General features: G+C 37.4%; 2 protein-coding genes across 2 annotated transcripts; one reads left to right on the forward strand and one right to left on the reverse strand.

The window, feature by feature from the left end:
- The first annotated feature begins 1725 nt into the window (after nucleotides 1-1725).
- LOC147481878 (uncharacterized) lies at nucleotides 1726-2232 on the forward strand. Its single transcript, XM_086579103.1, has one exon. The coding sequence runs from the start codon at nucleotides 1726-1728 to the stop codon at nucleotides 2230-2232; it is 507 nt and encodes a 168-aa protein (XP_086435229.1).
- A 4606-nt stretch (nucleotides 2233-6838) lies between these two features.
- LOC147481879 (zinc finger BED domain-containing protein RICESLEEPER 2-like) lies at nucleotides 6839-7303 on the reverse strand. The gene has a single exon (XM_086579104.1). It carries the CDS (start codon nucleotides 7301-7303, stop codon nucleotides 6839-6841), a length of 465 nt encoding a protein of 154 aa, XP_086435230.1.
- Between the last annotated feature and the right edge of the window lie 14928 nt (nucleotides 7304-22231).

Genomic DNA, 22231 nt, shown 5'->3' on the forward strand with positions numbered 1-22231 from the left:
TTGGGGGAAACTAGGAACCAGGTGACAGGTAAACTAAATAATTATTATTGCACTGAACCTTGGTTTTTTTCCTTTGTTTATGGGGAACCATTAGCATGTAATAGACATAAAGTTTGGTCGGAGCTTAGGGATGTAGCTGCCTTGATTCCTGGACCTTGGTGTATGTTTGGGGATTTCAATGCCATTACATCTCTCAATGAAAAAATTGGGGGAAGGAGTATTTTTGATAAGAGTATGGTGGAGTTTAATGGGCTGATAAATGATCTTGGGTTGATTGACCTAGGGTTTAAGGGCCCAAAGTATACTTGGAGCAATAACAAAGCCCCTCAAAGTCACATAATAGAGAGACTAGATAGAGCTATGGCTACTGATGCCTGGGTTATCCTCTTTCCTAACATGCATGTGTACAATGTGGTTAATGCTAGCTCTGATCACCTGTCTATCATGATAAATCTTAATGCTAAGGATGATATTAGAGTGGAACATGAAAAACCTTTTAGATTCTACAATATGTGGTTCACTGATAATACTTGCATGCCTGTTATAGATACTGCTTGGAAATCTATTTCTCATGACTTGCCTAATATTAATGTTATCCTTAAACATAAGATAACTAAACAACATCTCTCTATTTGGAATAAGAAGGTGTTTGGCAACATCTTTACTAATATTAAAAAAGTAAATAAAGAGCTGGAAGATGTGTTGAAAAAACCTTTCTCCCTATCCAACTATGAAACAGCAAAATGATTAAAAACTGAGCTGTTTGAGTGGTTAGTTAAGGAGGAAAGTTTTTGGAAACAGGAATCCACTATTCATTGGTTGAAGGAGGGTGGAAAGAACACTAAGTTTTTCCACCTTTTAACCATCTTCAGAAGAAGAAAAAATAGCATTGAGAAGCTACAGAAGCAAAGGGGAGGCTGGAGTGTAGGGAGAACTGAAGCAGGGGAGAATATAAACTCCTACTTTAGATATCTCTTCAACTCTGACCATCCCTAAAGAAATGATAGCATCCTCAATCTGTTCAAACCCTGTATCACAGCTAAGGAGAATGAGAGCCTTATTGCCATTCCTACTTATGAGGAGATTTGGAGAACTGTTAAAAAGATGGGCAGCCTTAAGGCTCCTGGACCTGATGGGTTCCAAGGGTGTTTCTATCAAAACACATGGGACATAGTGGGCAGCAGTATTGTTGCTTTTGTGAAGGATTTTTTTACTAAGGGGGAGCTTAACCCCACTTTTAATGAAACTTATATTGCCCTTATTCCTAAGATAAACAATCTAGAGACTGTGGCAAATTTTAGGCCTATCAGTCTTTGCAATTTTTGTTACAAAGTCATTTCTAACATTTTAGCCAATAGGTTAAAGAGGCACCTAAATAAAATTGTTTCTCCCTTTCAAGGGGCTTTCATAAAAGGGAGAAATATAGGGGATAATACTGGTTTGGCTTGTGAGCTTTTTCATCACATGAAAAACATGAAAGACAAGAATCATGGGTGGGTTGCTTTAAAGATGGATATGGCAAAAGCCTATAATAGAGTGAAATGGTCTCTTGTGGATAACATCTTTGAGAGGTTGGGGTTTAGCCAAAGATGGAGGAATTTGATTAAGCAATGTATATCTACTGTCTCCTTCTAAGTCCTTTTGAATGGGAGCCCTCTTAATAAGATCATCCCTGAAAGAGGCCTCAGACAGGGGGATCCTCTATCACCCTATCTATTTATCATTATGTCTGAGGCTCTATCAAGGATGATTGCCAAAGCTGAGGATGAGAAGAAAGTCCATGGGATTAAGATCAGGAGAGCTTCTCCTCCCATATCCCACCTCCTTTATGCTGATGACTTAATCCTGTTCACTAGAGGTAATCTTGAGGATGGGGGTCACCTTAAGGACATCCTACAGGACTATTGTGCTGCTTCTGGGCAACTGATTAATTTTGATAAGTCAAGCATTTTTTTTAGTAGAAACATTAAGTTTAGAAACAAAATAAAGTTAAAAAAGTTCTGGAAAATGAGACTTTTTGACCCAAAGGATAAGTATTTAGGGATCCCTATTATGCTTTCTCAAAGGAAGGCAGAGGATTTTGACTTCTTAGTGGACAAGATCCACAATAAGATTAAAGGTTTGGGAAGGCTAAGTACTTCTCAGTCGGGGGGCTACCCTAATCCAGTCTGTGGTACAAGCCACTCCTCTCTATGCTATGTCTACTTATATGCTTCCCAAGTCTACCTGTGACAAAATAGACAAAGCATGTAGAGAGTTTTTTTGGCATGGTTTTGAAAATTCAAAAAGTGTCCATACCATTGGGTGTGACAACTTATGTAAACCCAAGTCTGCAGGAGGATTGGGGTTTAGAAAAATGAGAGATATAAATGTAGCTATGCTAGCCAAGCTTCCTTGGAAAGCTGCTACTTATATTGAATCTATATGGACAAAGACCCTTGCTAGTATATATGGAAAGAATTGGATTGGGGAAGTGTGGAAACCACCTGGGTATGCCTCCTTCTTTTGGAAAGGCATACACAAAACTTTCAATCTTATTAATGGAGGTTTGGTATGGGGGATCCATAGTGGTACTTCCACATCTGTTCTGGATGACCCTTGGGTGATCTGTAATGGGAAACCCAAGACTCTGAGAGAACTAGGGATGGAGGATTCCAGACTTGAAGATCTCCATGTGGCTGACCTGTTCCAAGAGGATAGGACTGGATGGGATGAGGCCAAGCTCACAGCTTTTTTCCCTCCTTTCCTAGTTGCAAGAATTAAGGAAGTTATAATCAGACCTTTGGGTCTAGGGAAGGATAAGATGGTTTGGAATGGGGAGAAGTCAGGGAGATTCACAGTGAAATCTGCTTACAAACACATATCGATGGATAATGATATAGGGCAGAGTTCTAGCTTTAATAAACATACTGTGAAGCACATTTGGAAAGCTAGAATACCAGCCAATCTCTAGATGTTCCTTTGGAAAGTGTACATGTATGCTTTGCCAATGGGGGAAATGTTGGATTCTAGGAAAATGTTGGGGGACTTCTCCTGTCCCTTGTGCTACAAAAGTATGGAAACAGATAGTCATCTGTTTTTTGACTGTGAATGGTCTAGACTTCTGTGGTTCTCTTCAGGCTTAGGTCTGAGAATGGAAAACAAAGGTAGTAATAATGCCAAAGAATGGATTACAAAATTTCTTAGTTGGTGCAATAACAAGAGCCAACAGATTTCTCAGGCAGGAGTTCAGGCTTGCTATCTGCTATACAACATCTAGAAAACAAGAAATGAAGCTAAGTTTGAACAAAGGGTTCCAAACAGAGAAAGAACTCTTAGAAGAAGTGAGCTGGAGGCCTGCAAATGTAACAATGGCTTTGCATAAAACAATAATCAGAATGAGACCTCTAACCCCCCTGAGTCTACTTTTGATCAGTTTAAATATGATTTAGACTCTATATTCCCTGAGATTCCTAATGATTGTGTTAACATAAGGTTTGACGCTGCTTTTCAGGTTACATCAGGAGAGGCAGCAGCTGGAAGAATAGCTTGGGACTCGGAAGGTAGAGTGATAGGGGCAGGCACTAGAAAGTTCCAAGCCAGTCGTGAGAGGAAAGCAGAGATGGTTCTGCAATTGAGGTGGCATAGGACTTGCTCTTGCTTTTAAGGTGGGGTGGGTGCAGTGTGCATAGAAGGGGACTGTTCAGAGGTTATAAAGGCTTTAAATAGCCAGTCTTGTTCATGGTTGTATGAGAGCTTGAGAGATTATGTAGTTAAGTTAAGCTCTGATTTTGTGTTTTGTAAGTTTAAGTGGATAAACAGGAGGTCTAATGGTGAGGCTCATCAGTTAGCAAAATGGGACTCCCAACTGCAACAACTGGATCAGCTACCACAATGTATCCTGACAAAGAAGATTACCCCTGTACTGGTTTAGTGGTTTTAATGAATATATAAGGTATTGTCGAAAAAAAAAATCTCAAACGGTGTGGCCACATCGTTGGGTTTGCACAATGAACGACTTAGCCGGGTCGTTTAAACTTGGAGTTTTCGAATTCAATTTTTTTGGGACCAATGACACACTTGTAATATTTGTTTTTTTTTGGATTTTTTGGAACCAATGACACATTTGTAATAATTGTTTTTTTTGTTGGAGTCTGCCAAACACAATATGGGTCTGTCAATAACAAATACCAAAACAAATGGCCCTTTAAATCTTCTCTTTAGCACTTCTTCTATGCTTCTAACCTTTGCCATAATCACCGTCATACAAAAACGAAAAAGAAAAAAGCGAGTCAAATTTTGTAGATTCCCAGATTTACGATTTTTTTTTGCCATAGGTGAATAGAGCTGAGGAGTGTGTTCCATTGCGCTAGACATAGGTTGTTGCCTTCCCCGGACGGCATCGTTTAATTGTTCAAATATAGAGTGGAATGGAGGACTAGACTCTATCAATCTATTTTCGATATTGTCGATAACGAAAAAATTGAAAATGATAGTCTTACTTGTGGTTCGTCTCACAGAATAATCGATCGGTTTTGACAGGGAACTAGGACCAATTGTAATTTGATTAGGTCAAATTAATTCAGTCAGCACTTGAGGATTGTTATAAAAAAAACGAGATAAGAATCTTAAGTGTAACTCTAATTTTAGTCAACCTCTTGATTAGAAACCTAGTTAAAAAAAACAAAGGGAAAATATAGTTCAAGCACATGATATGTAAAAGATTATCGAAAAAAAAAGCACATGATATGTAATTAAGTTGAATTTTGATTGTCGACGAAACAGAGATCATCTTTTCAGCAAATGTAGACTTCATACGCTTGAATCTTCATCATATTGGCTTGCACAGATAAATTAGATGAGTCCGTTGAGAAGCAGCATAGGTTTTTTTACTTTGCCCATGAATGCAAAAGCTGAGATTAGTGTTTGTTTTAGCACTGTTTACGTTACTTCTGTTTTTGTGTTTTTACAACATAGTCAATTCTGAAATATTTAGCCCGTTAGGAGTCTTCGCATGGAACTTGGACGTTATTTGGCAAGGCATACTTTGTTGTCCATGGACACCAAGAAGCGTTTCAATCAGTTAATTATGGATTTGTTGAAAGGTGATGTACCAAAGATTCGAGTTGTCCCTTCAGAAAGCTGATGATAGAGCAGAAACAAATTTAACGGTTCCAATATAGAATATGAATAATGGGCAGGATGAGAGCAATAGAGCAGAGTTTCCACTCAATTTGTTGGACGAAATAGAATTATATTACAATAGTAGGAGTTCACGGTGCTTGTAGCTATTATTTGACCAGAGTTTGAATTCGTTGAAAGTGTATGTGAAACAAAATAGTGATTTGAGTTGATTCCAATAAGGTTCTTGTCGCAGTTGACCCTGCTCTTGATCTCATCTCTGAAAAGAAAATCTTGCTTCAATGTCATTTTAGATCCCATTTTAGTTTTGGAAGCTAACAAATTAATTTCAATCTATTTGTCATTAAAGATAGGGATATTTAGGATTTTTTGTTTTTTTGAAAAAAGTTAAGAGGTTAGGCAGACCTCAACCTGCATTCATAATCTCATAGCCTTACATAGATGGAACCATTTTTATCTTCTTCAAGAATGTGACATAGTGCAGCATCAAAAGGCTGAATAAATACATTGGATACATTCAATTCAGTAGTTAAACTTGCAAGATTATCCGCAGCACGATTGGTTTACCTGAAGACATTTACTGCTCAAAGGAGATAAATTCAAAGTGACTGCAAGCTTATGGATCTCCATGACCAAGTTCTTACAGTACCAAGTGTTGGAATCTCTTGTATTTCAAAGTACTAAGTGTGTGTGCAAAGTGGAAGAGAAGAATATAGAGTGTTCTCTCCATATTTGTGCATAGAAGATAGTCCCACATTAGTTATCCACCACTAGCTATTAGGGCTGCAGACGGATAGTTTCGGATTCGGATATGCCTACATCTGAATCTGAATCTGAAATTTATCACTGACATCATAATCCGAATCCGACCCGGATGTATAAAATAATATCTGAATCCGATATCCGATTCGGATAATATCCGATCCGATCACTAAACATGGGCTTTCATGATTTCGTGATGGGCTTTCGTGATTTCATGGACCTTATCACCTTGTACAATCCAAATCATGTTCTAAATTAACCTGTTAAAAGCTGCGGCATTATCTTATTCATCAAAATCAACCTGTTAAACACTAAATTAACATTAACATAGCAGTTCATCAGTTCATGCTTCATTAAGTTCATTCACAAAATCAACCTGTCAAACAAACTTCAACAGTTCAACCTCTTAATTAAGAAAATACTTTTAACTTAAGAAAATACACTCATAACCTATTACAAACATAGAAATCTATTACAAACTAGAGATCATCTCTATTACATAAACATAGAAATCTGTCCCCTACCCATACAACACTTTTCGCATCCAAAATGGTTCCAATCAATTAACACATTAACACCTGCATAGAGGTAAAATCACAACCAACTCATTTAGAGATTATATTTGAAAATAAATAATTAAATACTTCACGAAAACATAAAGAAACATATGTATCACTAATTACTTAAAAAGGTAGACAAGATATAAATTAACCTTACTAGTCTTATTCTTACCTTGTTTCATAGTGTCGAGACTAAAAGTTGTTCTATAACAAGTCAAGCATCCAAGCCAACAACAATCGGTACTAATGCATAAATGAATTAAGATATAAAGAAAGTTAGACATGATGTAATTCTTGAATATATATATATTCTTAAATAAAGTTCAAGAGAAGGAAGTTACCATTAAGTTTAGGCAACCAATCCTTCATTCAAACATACCAACGCCTCCACAGAATCAACACCCAATGATGAACGAGTCGGTAATTATTCTACCATCGGAACTAAATGCAGATTCTGAAGCAACACTCGACACAGGAACTGCTAGAATGTCACGTGCCATCCTTGCTAATATAGAAAACTTCGGACCATTGTTTTTCCACCAAACCAATATGTCACAACCTTTCCCATTAGCATCAAATGGGAATAAATCTTCTTCTAGATACTTCTCCAACTCTGTTTTCAGAACTTTTGAAGTTTCCGAATGTTGTTTCGTGAAATTTTGGAAACCTTCATCCATCTTAGAACTCCTTTGGTCACCAGAAAATGAATTTAACAGACTAGAAGATGATTCGACATCAACCATAGAAGAATCGAACATTGCATACATGGTGTACAACTCATTCAAAGAATTTTTCACATCTTCTTCTTGTGTAGACTCCTTACCATAAATCATAGTAAAAGCATACTCAATAAACTCCATCTTATATCAAGGATCAAGTATAACACCAAAACTCATCAATAAATTACATTCACTCCAATATTTATCAATTTTTTCTTTCATAGCCTTTGCCATAACATGGATATAATAAAAATCAGAGTCTAACCACTCAAGAATATCATGATGAATATCAGAAATATATTTAAAATGCAAATTTGCAGTTGGGTATTGATAAGAGCCCAAAACTGTAGTTTTAACCCCTTAATAATACTACTTTTAGACCAATTATGCGAGTAATAAATAAGAATTAATGCTAATTACGTACTTTTATGCATTTCAGGCATGGAACTCAATTATGTGCAAAAATGTGCCACTTTAGCGATATAAAGGAGCAAAGGGATGGTTCCTAAGAAGTTCTGTGATAAAGGCCAAGATTTAAGGAGACAAAGCCTTTATAAAGCCCAGTCAAAAGCTGAAAAGTCAACACGGGCAGAAACAGTGCACAAGTCAGCAGAACTTCCGAAGACCATATCTTTGGACTCAGGCCTTAGATTTGGGCCTACCCTACGTCAAAACGACCGGCTCGGAAAGAGCTTTCTAATGGTCTAAGCCTTGACCCAATCAGAGTAGCAGAAGTGGACGAAAAGTCTGCTAAAGTCAAAGCCAACTGAAACGGGCTCTGTGGATTGAAGAAACTGGGCTTTGGGCTCGATTTTCCGGCCCAAAATATGGCTCCTCAGCCCATGCATGATATTGTGGATCTGGTCTCCTCCTTTACATAAAACAAGACTTAGCTCTTAAGAAAGGGATAGATAGATAGCTTAGAATAGAAAGTAGCCATTAGAATAGCTTGTAGATCTAGTTTTTGAAGGAATTAGTTAATTAATTGGTTTCATTCCTTGTTTTAGATTAATTATTTGAATCATTATCCTTGATTAGATAAATAAAATAGTTTATTCTTGATCATTTCGATTTTGTCATTTACATTTGTTTAGATCTCATTTCAATTCTTAGTTGTTATTCATTCCTTAGTTGTTTAATTTCGAATTGAATTCTTGAGTAGTTAAATTAGTAAGTTCAAATCTTTATATTATGTCTAGTTTTAATTCAATTAGAAATGATAGTTTGATGAATCAAGGCTAAACCTCCATTAGAGGGGTTTGATGAAGCCTTGATGAAAAGTTGATTGTGTAGTATAGAATCGTTATAAGAATCTATTCCACTCTAGAAGGTTGTTGATTCGCCATGAGAATGGGTGGACGACCTCACATGCTAGTTATGAATTGGTAGAAATGCCATGTATAATTAGGGATTAAAATGACCATTTCTTACCGTAAGAACGTAAGAATTGGTTTATAACAAATCTATGCTAGTTTATTAAGTTGGATTCAAGGTGGAATCATATTTCCCTAATTCTTTATCTAGATTCAACTCTTAGCATTCTGTCATTTCGTTATTTGTATCTTGTTATTTGAATTCACATCGTAGTATAAATTCCTTTCGTAAATCTCTCATTGACCTTGGATAGACCATCAATTGTAGAAAACATTAATGCTAAAGGACTAGGAGTGGAACGAATCTTCTATTCCAACTCTACGTCAATAGATTCGAGAGTAGAAAACAAATATCTTTGATAAGTCTAGTATAAGAAACAGTTTATAGTTTTACTTTCGTTTAGAGTTTCATCACTCTATTTGTGAGTAAGACTATCTTTTTATGGTTATCAAATGGCGCCGCTACCATCTTAGTACTCTTTAGTATTGTTTTATTTAGAATTGATAGTTTTTCAAAGTCCCATAACCCACCCACCCTTGTTTGATTCTCACTGTGGTTGTCCGTTTTAGCACTGAAATTTTCCTCGAAAAATTACTTGGAACGCGACCCGCGCCCTGGGCAAGCCAAATTGGAGCACACCTGCGCCCACACGTCTGGAATTCCACTTTTTGCCTGAGTGCGACTTGCGCCCTACCAAGGCTAACATGGAGCGCGACCTGCGTCCACCCACCTGGAACTACACCTCTAACTAATATACCACACACCACACCTGAAATTATGGCTGAAGAAAGAGAGTCTCCTCTCTCGGACTTTTACAAAGCCTTGAACGATAGCCCTAAATCTTGCATCGTTCTATTAGACCTAGTTGGGGATTTCCGAATTCCCCAAAATATATTTAATTTGTTACCGGTTTTTCATGGGTTAGACCATGAAAAACCTTATCAGCACATGGCCGTAGTGTCACACCCCGAATTTCGACAGAATTCGGAAAAACAATATTTGTTCCCGACTCTTCGATCTTCGAGGTGTGACGCACTCTCAACTCCCAAAAACCCATAAACAGTTTAAACATGCGGATAATTTAAAAACCAATAAAAATTTCAAATTAACAAAAGTCCTCTTCATTACAAAAATTAACAAATGAAAATGCAAATAACCTTATCTCAACTGAAAATCTATATCACCTCAGAGGAAAACAAAGCCTATCTTGAAATGCGACGCTAACACAAACCACAAGCAGCAACCAACCTTCTTCAACATGAAACCTGTCAAGACTTATCAACTATGTTCATTTAATGAACACACCCGATAAGCAAACATGCAAATCGGGTTAGCATTATAAAAATGCTAGTGTGAGTAGCTCTAAAATACAACATATACTTTTACATATACATACACAATCCATAAGGCAGTTAGTTCCTCCACTGAGGCGCCTTATCTTTCAACTACTAAAACAACATCCTTAAGTACAATAATTAAGGCTTGTAGTTCCTCTACTGAGGCGCCTTAACTTTCCACTAACCACACAACAACTATAAGCATAATAAATAAGGCATGTAGTTCCTCCATCGAGGCGCCTTAGGTTCTAACTAAACAAATAACCAACCAAGCATATTATATACGTACCGCATTTCATGCTCAATTACAGGGTGAGTCGTCTCTACCCAAGTAATCAGTTTGACCCACCCTTCTGCAAAACCATATGCAATCATCTATCTAAAGATACATCATTAACTAACATATTACCATAATTATATTAATTAAGGCTTTCTTTGCGTGTCCCTAAAATCACGTCGTATCTATGTCTTACCTAGTTTCCCTGGCTACCACAATCGCTTCCCAATGCCGAACATGTACATCCACATGCCTCCCCTCAGATAATGAACCACTCCGTGCGTAACTACCCTGAGCGGGATGCCACACACCAGGTTACCCTCACACGAAAGCCATTATGCAAGTACTGCCACTATTCAGCATAAAATATCGTGCGTCTCGTTCTAATATTGCGAACGGAATAATCAAGCCACTATTCGGCTACGATTGCCCAACACATGGGTCAATCAACATCTTATATATACACCCTACACAAGGGCCAATCATATTGATAAGAGCCCAAAACTGTAGTTTTAACCCCTTAATAATCATCTTGTTAGACCAATTATGTGAATAATAAGTAAGAGTTAACACGATTCTGCGTTTTTATGCATTTCGGGCTTCAAAGTCCATTATGTGCGAGAAATGTGCCACTTTAGCGAGATAAAGGAGCAAAAGTCAGCAGAACTTCGAATGCCATATCTTTGGACTCGGACCTCCGGATTGAGGCCTACCTTATGTCAAAACGACCGGCTCGGAAAGAGCTTTGCAATGGTCCAAGCCTTGACCCAATCAGAGGAGCAGAAGTGGACGAAAAGTCTGTGGAAGTCAACTGCAGCTGAAGAGGCCTTTTGACTTTGAAAGAATTGGGTTTTGGGCCTGATTCTCTGGCCCAAAACATGGCTCCAAGCCCATGCACGATTTTTGGATCTGGATGTATAAAAACAAAAGCTTGACTCTTTGTTAATGGCAGTTAGGTTAGGAAGCTAATGTTAATGGTAGATAGTTAGGTTAGAAAATAAATTAGATTAGTTAGCCTCCATTAAACCTTAGTTCTAGATCTAGTTTTTATATTAAAGTAATTAGTTTTATTCTTGTTTTAAATTTAGTATTGAATGATTGTTCTCCCTTGAATTAGATAATAAATTAGTTGTTCTTGATTCAATTTCGATTTGTCAATTACAATTGTTAGATCTAATTTCATTTACTACTTGTTATTCAATGCTTAGTTGTTAATTAGATTTTTGTTATTGTTTAATTTAGATTAGTTAAATTTCATAAAGTTAGAATCTTTATATTATGTTTAGTTTAGATTCAATGGGAAATGTTAGTTTAATGAATCAAGGCTAAAACCTCCATTAGAGGGGTTGATGAAGCCTTGATGAAAACTTAGTTGTTAGTGTAGAATTGTTTGTAGAATCTATTCCACTCTAGAAAGTCGTGTTTAAGCCATGAGAATGGGTGGGCGACTTCACATGCTAGTTAGTACTTTCGGTAGAAATGCCATGAACACTAGGGATTAGAACTTCGAATTTCTTGCCGTAGAACGTGAGAATCGAGATACAAGAATCTATACTAGGTTATTAAGTTGGATTCGAGGTGGATTCAATTCCCTCTAATCCTTTATCTAGATTCAAAAACAAGCATATTTCCATAGTATTAAGTAGTTAAATTCAACGTGACTCATTTTAGTTTCATCGTGAGTATAACACCGCCCGTAAAGCTCTCATTGACTTAAGAGCGACTAGTTAGACTTAGAAAACAATCCATGCTAGGGGAACTAGGAGTGGAGCGAACTTAGTACTCCATTATATCTCAATTGGTTGAGTAGAAATCATTCTTTGATAAACAAGATAGCATCAAGTAAAAGTTTAGTTTACTTGCGTTGTGGATTCATCGTTCATTTTCGTAGGGTAGACTATCCATTTTACAGTTATCAAATGGCCTGCCATCTTAGTTGCACTTTAGCATTGTTTTCTTTGTAGAAGTAGTCATTTTAAGTCCCATTAAACCCACCCACCCTTGTTTGATTCATCTTGTGGTTATTAGTTTTGTCGAAAAAATTCGGAAAAAATACCGCGCGCCCAGCGAGAAGCGCACCCGACCAGCTATGTTCTTGGAATTTCAACAATACACCGAAGAAAAAAAGAGAAGCGACCCAGCTAAGTTCTTGGAATTTTCTTTCTTAACGAAGCCCTCTACGCTTCAATGAGAGCGCGACCAGCTAAGTTCTTGGAACTTCGAATTTACACCGAAGGCGCAGCGGCTTCAATGAGAGCGCGACCAGCTAAGTTCTTGGAACTTCGAATTTACACCGAAGCCCAGCGCCCAAGTCGAAGCGCCAGCCCTTATTGAAATTCGGTTTCCACGGGTTTGATTCGAACCGAGTTGTCAAGTTTTTCAGTGTTCTAATCTCTTATATACACTGAACACGCGTAAACAAGGCGCTATTCAAACGGCGTAGCAAGGAGGCATTCAGTACTCCTTCTTCCACTCCTCGCATCTTACGTCGGAGGAGTTTTAATTCTAGTATAATCGGGCTTGTTTTCGTGAAATAAATACAACACCTATCTAGAATTTCACACACTACACCGATATTATGGTGAAGAAAGAGAGACTCCTCTCTCGACTTTTATAAAGCTTTGGCGATAGCCCTAAATCTTGCATCGTTCTAGCGGACCAAACGGGGATTTTCAATTCCCCAAACATATTTAATCGTTACCCGTTTTCCATGGTCTAGACCATGAAAAACCTTACCAACACATCGCGTAGGATTGAACAAGTCCTTACAACATTCCATCATCCTACCGTTGGTAGTGCGGACGATTAAACGAAGGTATTTCCCTTCACCTTAGGCGATAAAGGCGGCGTCTTGGTTAACTGCCCAAAGCCTAATTAAATGGACTCGTGGGCTAAACTTGTTCACCTGTTTATGGAACATTTTTACCCACCCCTAAAGACGGATGAAATGCTTTCCAAGATTCATTTCTTCCACGAAAAATCCTCATGAATCATTTTACGAGGCATGGAATCGTTTCACCCGATCTCCTTATAGAGTGTCCACACCATAACCTAGCAAAAGACCGTTAGTTAGTTGCTTTTTCAAAGGACTTCAACATCACCATAAAGAAGTCCTTGACATAATGAATGGGGGTAGTTTCCTAAGTAAAGGAGCCAATGAGGCTTACAAATTTTTAGAGGATCAAACTAAAGCGAAATAACAACCTGGGGTAGTGGCGATTACTCTCCGCTCCGCTAGTTCTTCTTCCACGATTAAGGCTACCCGGTATGTTTGAGGTTAAACCCGATCTAGAACTTAAAAATTTAATCGAATCTCTAACTAAAAGGTTGAGGCCATTTATGTACAAACAAAAGCCTATCCCGTCATGAATGTAAATTCAAATCCATGTAGTTTCTGTTGGAGTCCTGAGCATCCCGACTCCCCCCGTCCTATAGCCTATGAACATTCTTGTTCTATTAATAGTGAACCTAGCTAACCCGGGAGACAAAATCCCAACCGGTTGGAGAAATAACCAACAAGTCACACCTCCGGAGTACAATAATAATCAATATGTTAGGCCAACACTGCGTTATAACCAAGCTCCTCGGGACAAGGGCGAGTCGGGGTAATTATAATAATTATAACAACCAAGCACAACCTCGACAAGGTCAAGCACAAGGTCAATATAGTTATAATAATTATAATGCTAATAGAATTATCGTTAGGTAAATAATAACTATCACAATCCTATAAATAAATAATCAACGCGACATAGTTCGGTCCACACCACCCGCGACTATTACACCACACAACCGGATCGTCTTGACACCTTCATACAAGTGAGCCAACAACTTTTCCAAACCATGGCTCAATCTAACCAACACATTCTACAATCTGTTAATAATTTAAACCAACGGTTAGCCCAAGAGAAAGCCCAACCAAAGGCGTGTTTCGGGCCAGCGATACCCAACCCTAGAACGGCAAACCACGACCTTTGAGGTAAACGGTAATATTAGTGCGGAAACTAAAAGCGTGGGTGAGCTAAATGCCATCACCACTCTCCGTTACGGAAGAGTGGTTGATAACAAAGTAACTATGCCTATAGTTACCCCATCAATACTCTCTACAACGGATGTCGAACTAGATACGAAATAGAAACTGAAGAGCCTACAACCTGTAGAGGTACCGGTTAAACCACAACCTAAGAAACAAAAGCCAAGGTTAAACATCCTGTTGATCCATATGCTAATTATAGAGAAAAACACCGTTTCCCCAAAAATTAGCCATGTTAACTAGGGATACAAATTATGAGGAGATTAGGAACGTTTTCAAAAATCTAACTATAAACCTTCCCTTTTCTCGAAGCTATTAAAAGCTACCACACCATGCTAAGTTTCTTAAGGAGTTGTGTACTACTAGGCGTAAGACCAATATACCAAAAGCACGCTTTTTAACGGAACAATTCCCCAACGCTTTATCGAAAATAATGGAATTGTTAAGTACAAGGACCACAGTCGATCCCTCTTGTCTGATGCACCTTAGGAGATTCTCACACGACGACCCGCTTTATTAGACACGGGGGCTAGTGTTAACTTACTCCCATTTTATTTGTATAAACAAATAGGTCTAGAGGAGATGCAACCTACTAAAATGGCGTTGCAATTAGTCGACCGGGTCTATTAAGTATCCTAAGGGTGTGGTTGAGAACGCGTCTTTGGTTAAAGTCCAAAATTTTTACTACCCGGCCGACCGTTGTCCTAGACCACGAGAACTCACTAACGACTCTGTACCTATCATTTTTTAGGGCGTCCCTTCTTGGCTCTTGCCAACGCTCTCATAAACTGCCGATGGTTCGATGTCCTTGTCCTTTGGCCATCTTTACGTTGAGGTAAATGTTTTCAAAACGAGGACCGCGATATCCCGATTCACCTACAAATGGAGAGGTTAGCATGATCGAGAGCTTAGCTCAAGATTACTTCAAAAACATGTTTCGGGAGAAACAGATTAACAAATTCCTTTCCTTCGAAATTCCGACTTTAACAATGACTCCACGGTAGTAGGCGAAATCGAAGAAGAATTCACGCAACTCTTTTGCACCACTTCTTTACCACTTCATGAGTCCCCCTTGCCCGACAACCATTCATCCTTTGATGCTATGGCGGAAGATGAATTTTTCAATCTTTATCCCGGTGATCCTTTTTGACCCACCTATTGAGGAATGTCTTGCGTATATCAAGATTTACGATGATATGGACTTGAGAGCTAGCTGAGAATCATTCACCTTCCATCACCAATATTCCCCACCCTCCACCTTTTCAAAGGAACCTCGAGTTTGCACTTTCGATCCTTTAGTTTCTCACATTGCTTCATGATTTTTTAAATCCACCTAGTAAACAAATACTTCCCGGGATAAACCACTTGACACTTTCATTTTCAGACTTGAGACAGGTCCTAACTACACCATGAATGAGTTTTGTGCTAAACCCACATCCTCATTTTTTCCATGCTTTTCTCTAAAACTTATCCCAATCCACCATATCTTCCACAACCATTCACTTTTCCACATTTATTCACTAGGACACCCTCTCGTTCAAAGATGAAACCTAAGGTGTATGCTTTCGGTTATGTTATAGGTCTATCGGCTTCGCTTTTCATTCCACTAGCCTTGTGTCCTAGGAAATCTTGGTGCTTGATTGTGTTTGGATATGTTTGCTGTGATATTTATTTATGGAATGATCCACAACTATTTCGGTTGTTGATATATGATAAACTGCATGTTCATACATATGTTTAGATAAAGTCTCGAGTATCGACTATAAAACGACTCAATTTTGTGTTTTGGTGCACTTCCTTTCATTTCAATATATTATTGAGTGCACCATTCAGGTAACCGGGCCCTCCCTATGGAGTGTGTGGCTGTAAGTACCGGATCCTAAGTCCACGTTTCACATAATTCACGTTTTCCACTCTTGCATGTTTTCTCGGTTTTTGAGTCATGTTTCTCTATGGTGTGAATTATGTCTTTACTGCTTATTGTTTTCCTTTATATTAAACCTAATTCATAAAAAGTAAAAAAGTTTAAAGATATATAAAAATAGTAATCTAGCAAGTCTCGAATCTCGACTTTAAAAGACCCCGCGTTTTAAAACAAATTTTTACAAACCTGTTTTCAAAAATTTGTTTGGGGAATAAAGTGTTTGGTTTTTCCATTCTTGATCACTCAAATTCCTATTCTTACCCCCACCTCGCGCTCCTTGAAGAGTAGCTAGATTTCTACTTGTTTGTTGTTTTGATGTTGTCTTTTATTATTTTTAGTAGATAGGATGTTACGTTGTTAAATTCCGTAGTTAATTTTGACTTTTGTAGTGAAATGTTGTTTGAATGACAATATGAATATAATGTCGTTATTTTCATTGTCGTGATTAGTTAATGTTGATCCCACCTTCCCAAACTGTTTGGGGGTGGTGTTATCTATTCCAAAGATGATTTTATATAAACTTCATTCATTCTACACTCACAACCCACACTACACCTAACTTCCATCACTCACCTTTCACTCCCACGTTTAGCCTCATTTTTCAATTTTCAGCAACTCCGAAGCGCTTTTCAAGCTTGCTTCTAGGAAGCGCTTTCGGCATGTGTATATTTTGTTCTGAATTTTGCTTTCGAGGCGCCAGCGCCAAGTTAAAAGCGACTTCGGCCAAACACTGGAATTCAAAATACAAAGAGCGAATTCTAAAATTTAGTTAACTTCGCGCCACTATCTGGCTTCAGCGCCGACTCCGTGGACCAGAAAAATTCCAGTTTTCTACGGGTAGTTTCGGATCATTCATAGCTATTCCAGGCGTAATTTTGAGATGACATCTCCTATAATAATACCGAACAGTCTTTCAAAGATTTGTTCCAAAGCACTACTTATGGTGCTTGGTTTTGTGAGGTGATCACACACGTAGGCTAGGAACGCTTATGGTTCTTGCAAGCAATTGTTCTTGGACTTGCCATGCCGGCTGAAATACAAGACCCATGATGCTATTGGGTAGATAATATGCATGTCCGGGAGTGGAGGTAAGTTTTAGTTTCTGTTGAGTAATGCGCTTATGTCCCAAAACAAATTCATTAGGTTAACCCCATAATGGGTGGAACTCTTATAGAGTTCGCGTCGGTTTTTATTTCCTATATTAGTGCGTTCTATTGTTTTGCGGATGTTTCTGAATTTCACGCGGCTTCAATGGTATTTTTCCTACCCTCTTTATTTAAATGCTTTGAGGACAAAGCATGCTTCTTGTTTGGGGGCATAGAAACCGCGTGTAATTAAGACATCTGTTAGGATATAGATATACATAATATGCATTTGTTTTCTAGTTAAAATTTCAAAATTTAAAAATATAAATAAATAAGTCATGCTATACACTTAGGAATATTGGTATTGTTTTTGTTTCTCCATGCTTTTAACAATCTAGAAGTCTCACATAGTTGTTGCATCGGAATAATTGTTAGAAACTTAGGTTAATATGTAGGTAATAATCTTTGCATCTATCTATAAATTTATTACATGAGTATCTATGATTGTTAGCGATGAAGTTTAAAATCTAGGCTAGAGTACTTATTCTACAAATCCTGTGAGAATATAGCCTAAAGCCTTATATGAGTGAAACATTTGAGAAATGACACAAAGGGAGAAGTAAAATCCGGATAGAAAATCACACGTCCACTTGCTTGATCACTAAACCATATCCTAAGTGAGAATTTAGGCGCTCTTTGGATCGATATAGCGAGAAATTCAAACCTATGAATTATTTTCCGCTAGTCGCCACTCACGAGCCTTTCATTAGCCCTTCCATAAACCACAATTCCTTTACCCCTGTTACAAAACAAAACAAAATAAAAAAAAAAATAAATCAACCTACCCGATTTAGAATAAGTCCGAGAATAGAATGAGTGAAGAAAGAAGAAGAAAAAAAACACGTGTAAACAAAAAAAATTGTTAGTTGCTTGAGAAAATAAAGAAAAGAAGTTTCCATCCAAAGAAAAAAAAATAGAAATAAAATAAAAACTCCAAAAAAATAAATAATAATAAAAGGAGTCAAAAGCCAAAGAAAAGAAAAAAAAAATATGGCTAAGGATGGAAACAAAGTATAGAAGCAAAAGAAAATAACAAAGTTTTCTCTAAGTTACATAATCTGAAGACTCTATTATCTCGGACTTGTCCTTTTGAATATCCATTTCCTTCATTCTTAAACCATCTCCTAATCCCGTAACACCTAATAAAGACCTCTAGCTCGATTAGGAATAGGTTAGTGTGATAGTAAGTGGCGGATGTGTTTGATCGACCCTTCCTTGTTGTCATTGAAGTTTGTAAGGTAAAGTGTGCCCACTTGCATTAATGAGTAAAGAAACTTGAGTGCAAAAATCAGTGTTGTTTCTTGACTATTATTGTGAGAACCTATTTAAGGGCTTATTCCGAGAGTTTCTCGAAACAAACCTGCTAAACATTTGATAGTACTACTCATTGTATATATGTTTATTGTAGATGATTGATTATTATGCATATATTAACTTAGGGTTTTGACTTTGGTTATTCTTATGTAATTGCTAGAGATGTATAGATAGTTGAGCATGAATAAAGGAAACAATAGTTTTATTTTCTTAGTCGTTGTAGTATAGATGAAGTTTGTGAGTACCTTCATTTGGAAAACTCTCACGAGGCTATAACTTCGTCCACTAGGGAATTCCTAGTGGTTTAAGGCCTTGTTGCATATGGTCAATGCAATCGCTTTCAAATAAAACGAGTAGTTAGAACTCCATTTTGGTCACTTATTCTAATTTCTCATATTTCCTTGAGGACAAGCAAAATCTTTGTTTTTGGGGGTGGTTTGATAAGAGCCCAAAACTGTAGTTTTAACCCCTTAATAATCATCTTGTTAGACCAATTATGTGAATAATAAGTAAGAGTTAACACCGATTACGCGTTTTTATGCATTTCGGGGCTTCAAAGTCCATTATGTGCGAAATGTGCCACTTTACTTTAGATAAAGGAGCAAAAGTCAGTGAGAACTTCGAATGCCATATCTTTGGACTCGGACCTCCGAGATTGAGGCCTACCTTATGTCAAAACGACCCGGCTCGGAAAGAGCTTTGCAATGGTCCAAGCCTTGACCCAATCAGAGGAGCAGAAGTGGACGAAAAGTCTGTGGAAGTCAACTGCAGCTGAAGAGGCCTTTTGGATTTGAAAAATTGGGTTTTGGGCACGATTCTCGGCCCAAAACATGGCTCAAGCCCATGCACGATTTTTGGATCTGGATGTATAAAAACAAAAGCTTGACTCTTTGTTAATGGCAGTAGGTTAGGAAGCTAATGTTAATGGTAGATAGTTAGGTTAGAAAATAAATTAGATTAGTTAGCCTCCATTAAACCTTAGTTCTAGATCTAGTTTTTATATTAAAGTAATTAGTTTTATTCTTGTTTTAAATTTAGTATTGAATGATTGTTCTCCCTTGAATTAGATAATAAAATAGTTGTTCTTGATTCAATTTCGATTTGTCAATTACAATTGTTAGATCTAATTTCATTTACTACTTGTTATTCAATGCTTAGTTGTTAATTAGATTTTTGTTATTGTTTAATTTAGATTAGTTAAATTTCATAAAGTTAGAATCTTTATATTATGTTTAGTTTAGATTCAATGGGAAATGTTAGTTTAATGAATCAAGGCTAAAACCTCCATTAGAGGGTTGATGAAGCCTTGATGAAAACTTAGTTGTTAGTGTAGAATTGTTTGTAGAATCTATTCCACTCTAGAAAGTCGTGTTTAAGCCATGAGAATGGGTGGATGACTTCACATGCTAGTTAGTACTTTCGGTAGAAATGCCATGAACACTAGGGATTAGAACTTCGAATTTCTTGCTTAAGAACGCGTGAGAATCGAGATACAAGAATCTATACTAGGTTATTAAGTTGGATTCGAGGTGGATTCAATTCCCTAAATCCTTTATCTAGATTCAAAACAAGCATATTTCCATAGTATTAAGTAGTTAAATTCAACGTAGACTCATTTTAGTTTCATCGTAGTATAACACCCTTAAGTAAAGCTCTCATTGACTTAAGAGCTGACTAGTTAGACTTAGAAAACAATCCATGCTAGGGAACTAGGAGTGGAACGAACTTCGTACTCCACTATATCTCAATTGGTTGAGAGTAGAAATCATTCTTTGATAAACAAGATAGCATCAAGTAAAAAGTTTAGTTTACTTGCGTTGTGGATTCGTAGTTCATTTCGTAGGTAGACTATTCATTTTAGTTCATTTCTAATTTATCACATATCACATGCGCCCACACAGGGCAAATCACATGAGTTGTGGTAGTCAGGTTCTAGGATTTTCGTTACGTAATGTATTTAGGTGTCATACATTTATGACTCATAATAATTCTTATTCTATCTCATGCCAGTATACTTAATTGTACTGAAGCTCAATGTTTCTCGTTATAATACAATTCATATTATCACGTGCCAATACTATTCATTGCACGATATCCAAGTATCTCTATATCACATCTCGAAACTTATTATTTCGCGTGCCAATCATATATTACACTACACCATATGGAATATCGTCTCAAACCTTCTTACATACTACAATTCATTTCAGTAGCAACTCATAATAGCAATCAATCATGTAATGTATTCATTCCATATATTTATGTGAACTCAATTCACCATCAAAGGCATGCATTATTTCCATTGGTGCACAATATAAGTAGTATATAAATAATCAAAATATAAGACCATTCCACCAAATATCAAAATGAAATGACTTTAAAAGAAGGAACAACTCAAGTCCAAATATCACGCATAATTATTCGAGTCCAAATCACAAGTTAAGTCAAACTGATCAACCGTCAAAAAGCTCAAAACTAAAGTCCATGAATCTAAGTCCGTATGTAGTTTAATACTCATAAAAACATATATATCAAATTCTTATTATCAGAATTTCCCTCTAGTTACGTGCCAATATTTATATGCTTTACACACTACTTACGTCAAATCTTAATTAGATAAATGACAAACAAGGTTATACAAAGTTCGACAATCTTTTATTACTACATTTGTCCATATTCTTAAACATGTGAAAAAAACTGGAAAAAGTCAACATTCTACAGTCAACGGTCAAAGTCAACGGTCAAAGTCAAAGTCAACACGTCATGGTCAAAGTCAACACATCATGGTCGAAGTCAAACTGTCATTGTCAAAGTCAAACTGTCGTTTCTATGTTCAATAGGTTCATGGTCATAGCCATAGTTCATGGCTAAAGGCAATGTGCATGGCTCATGGGCTCATGACTAAGGTAATGGTTCGGACCCAACTGGCCAAGCCCAAACCTTAGAACCCGAAAGTTTAAATGTTGAAAGACCCATTTGGATCTCTATTAAGTCCTATGGACTGCCCCAAATAAATATTAGAAACTGGCCCAAAAGCTTAAACTGAACTGGCCCAAAACACAAATGAAACTGGCCCATGGAACTAAAACTAAAACTGGTCCAAAACTTAATTAAACTGGTCCGGCCCAACCACTAATATCAAAACCGGCCCAAAACTAAAATAGATTATTGGGCCCCAAACAAAACTGACCCATTTGGTTTCGACCCAACTAACTAACTTAGTTTTCGGCCTAACCAACTAAACAAGCTAAGGCCCAAAAACTGAAATTAGATTTCGGCCCAACCAAAACTAAAACATTTCGGCCCAAGCCCAAACCGACCTACTGTTCATCTTCTCCAACAGTTCTCTCCTCCACCACCACCAAAATCGACCACCACAAGCCTCCACACCCCCCCCCCCTGCACAAACCCACCGAAATTGGTGAGGGTGAACAACCCCACAATATTAATTAACCAAGACACTCCAAATTTCTAGTTTCGAAATCACCCCCAAAATTTTGGATCCGACCGCCATTAATGTTCTTGGAGCTTTCAACAGCAGTCAAACACCCAAAACCAAACATCAACCCAATCATCCACAATCAAAAATGAAAAACCAACAATAACAGTTACATAAACTTGCTGGCGATTTCTTGGTGCCGCCATGAATACGTTTATAGAGCTTC

This window comes from Coptis chinensis, chromosome 8 (genome assembly GCF_015680905.1).
Source record: "Coptis chinensis isolate HL-2020 chromosome 8, ASM1568090v1, whole genome shotgun sequence".
NCBI lineage: Eukaryota > Viridiplantae > Streptophyta > Magnoliopsida > Ranunculales > Ranunculaceae > Coptis > Coptis chinensis.

Bases quoted from the DNA above. Each gene is read 5' to 3' on its own strand.
- LOC147481878 (XM_086579103.1), top strand. From the start codon at position 1,726: ATGTCTGAGGCTCTATCAAGGATGATTGCCAAAGCTGAGGATGAGAAG.
- LOC147481879 (XM_086579104.1), bottom strand. From the start codon at position 7,303: ATGGAGTTTATTGAGTATGCTTTTACTATGATTTATGGTAAGGAGTCT.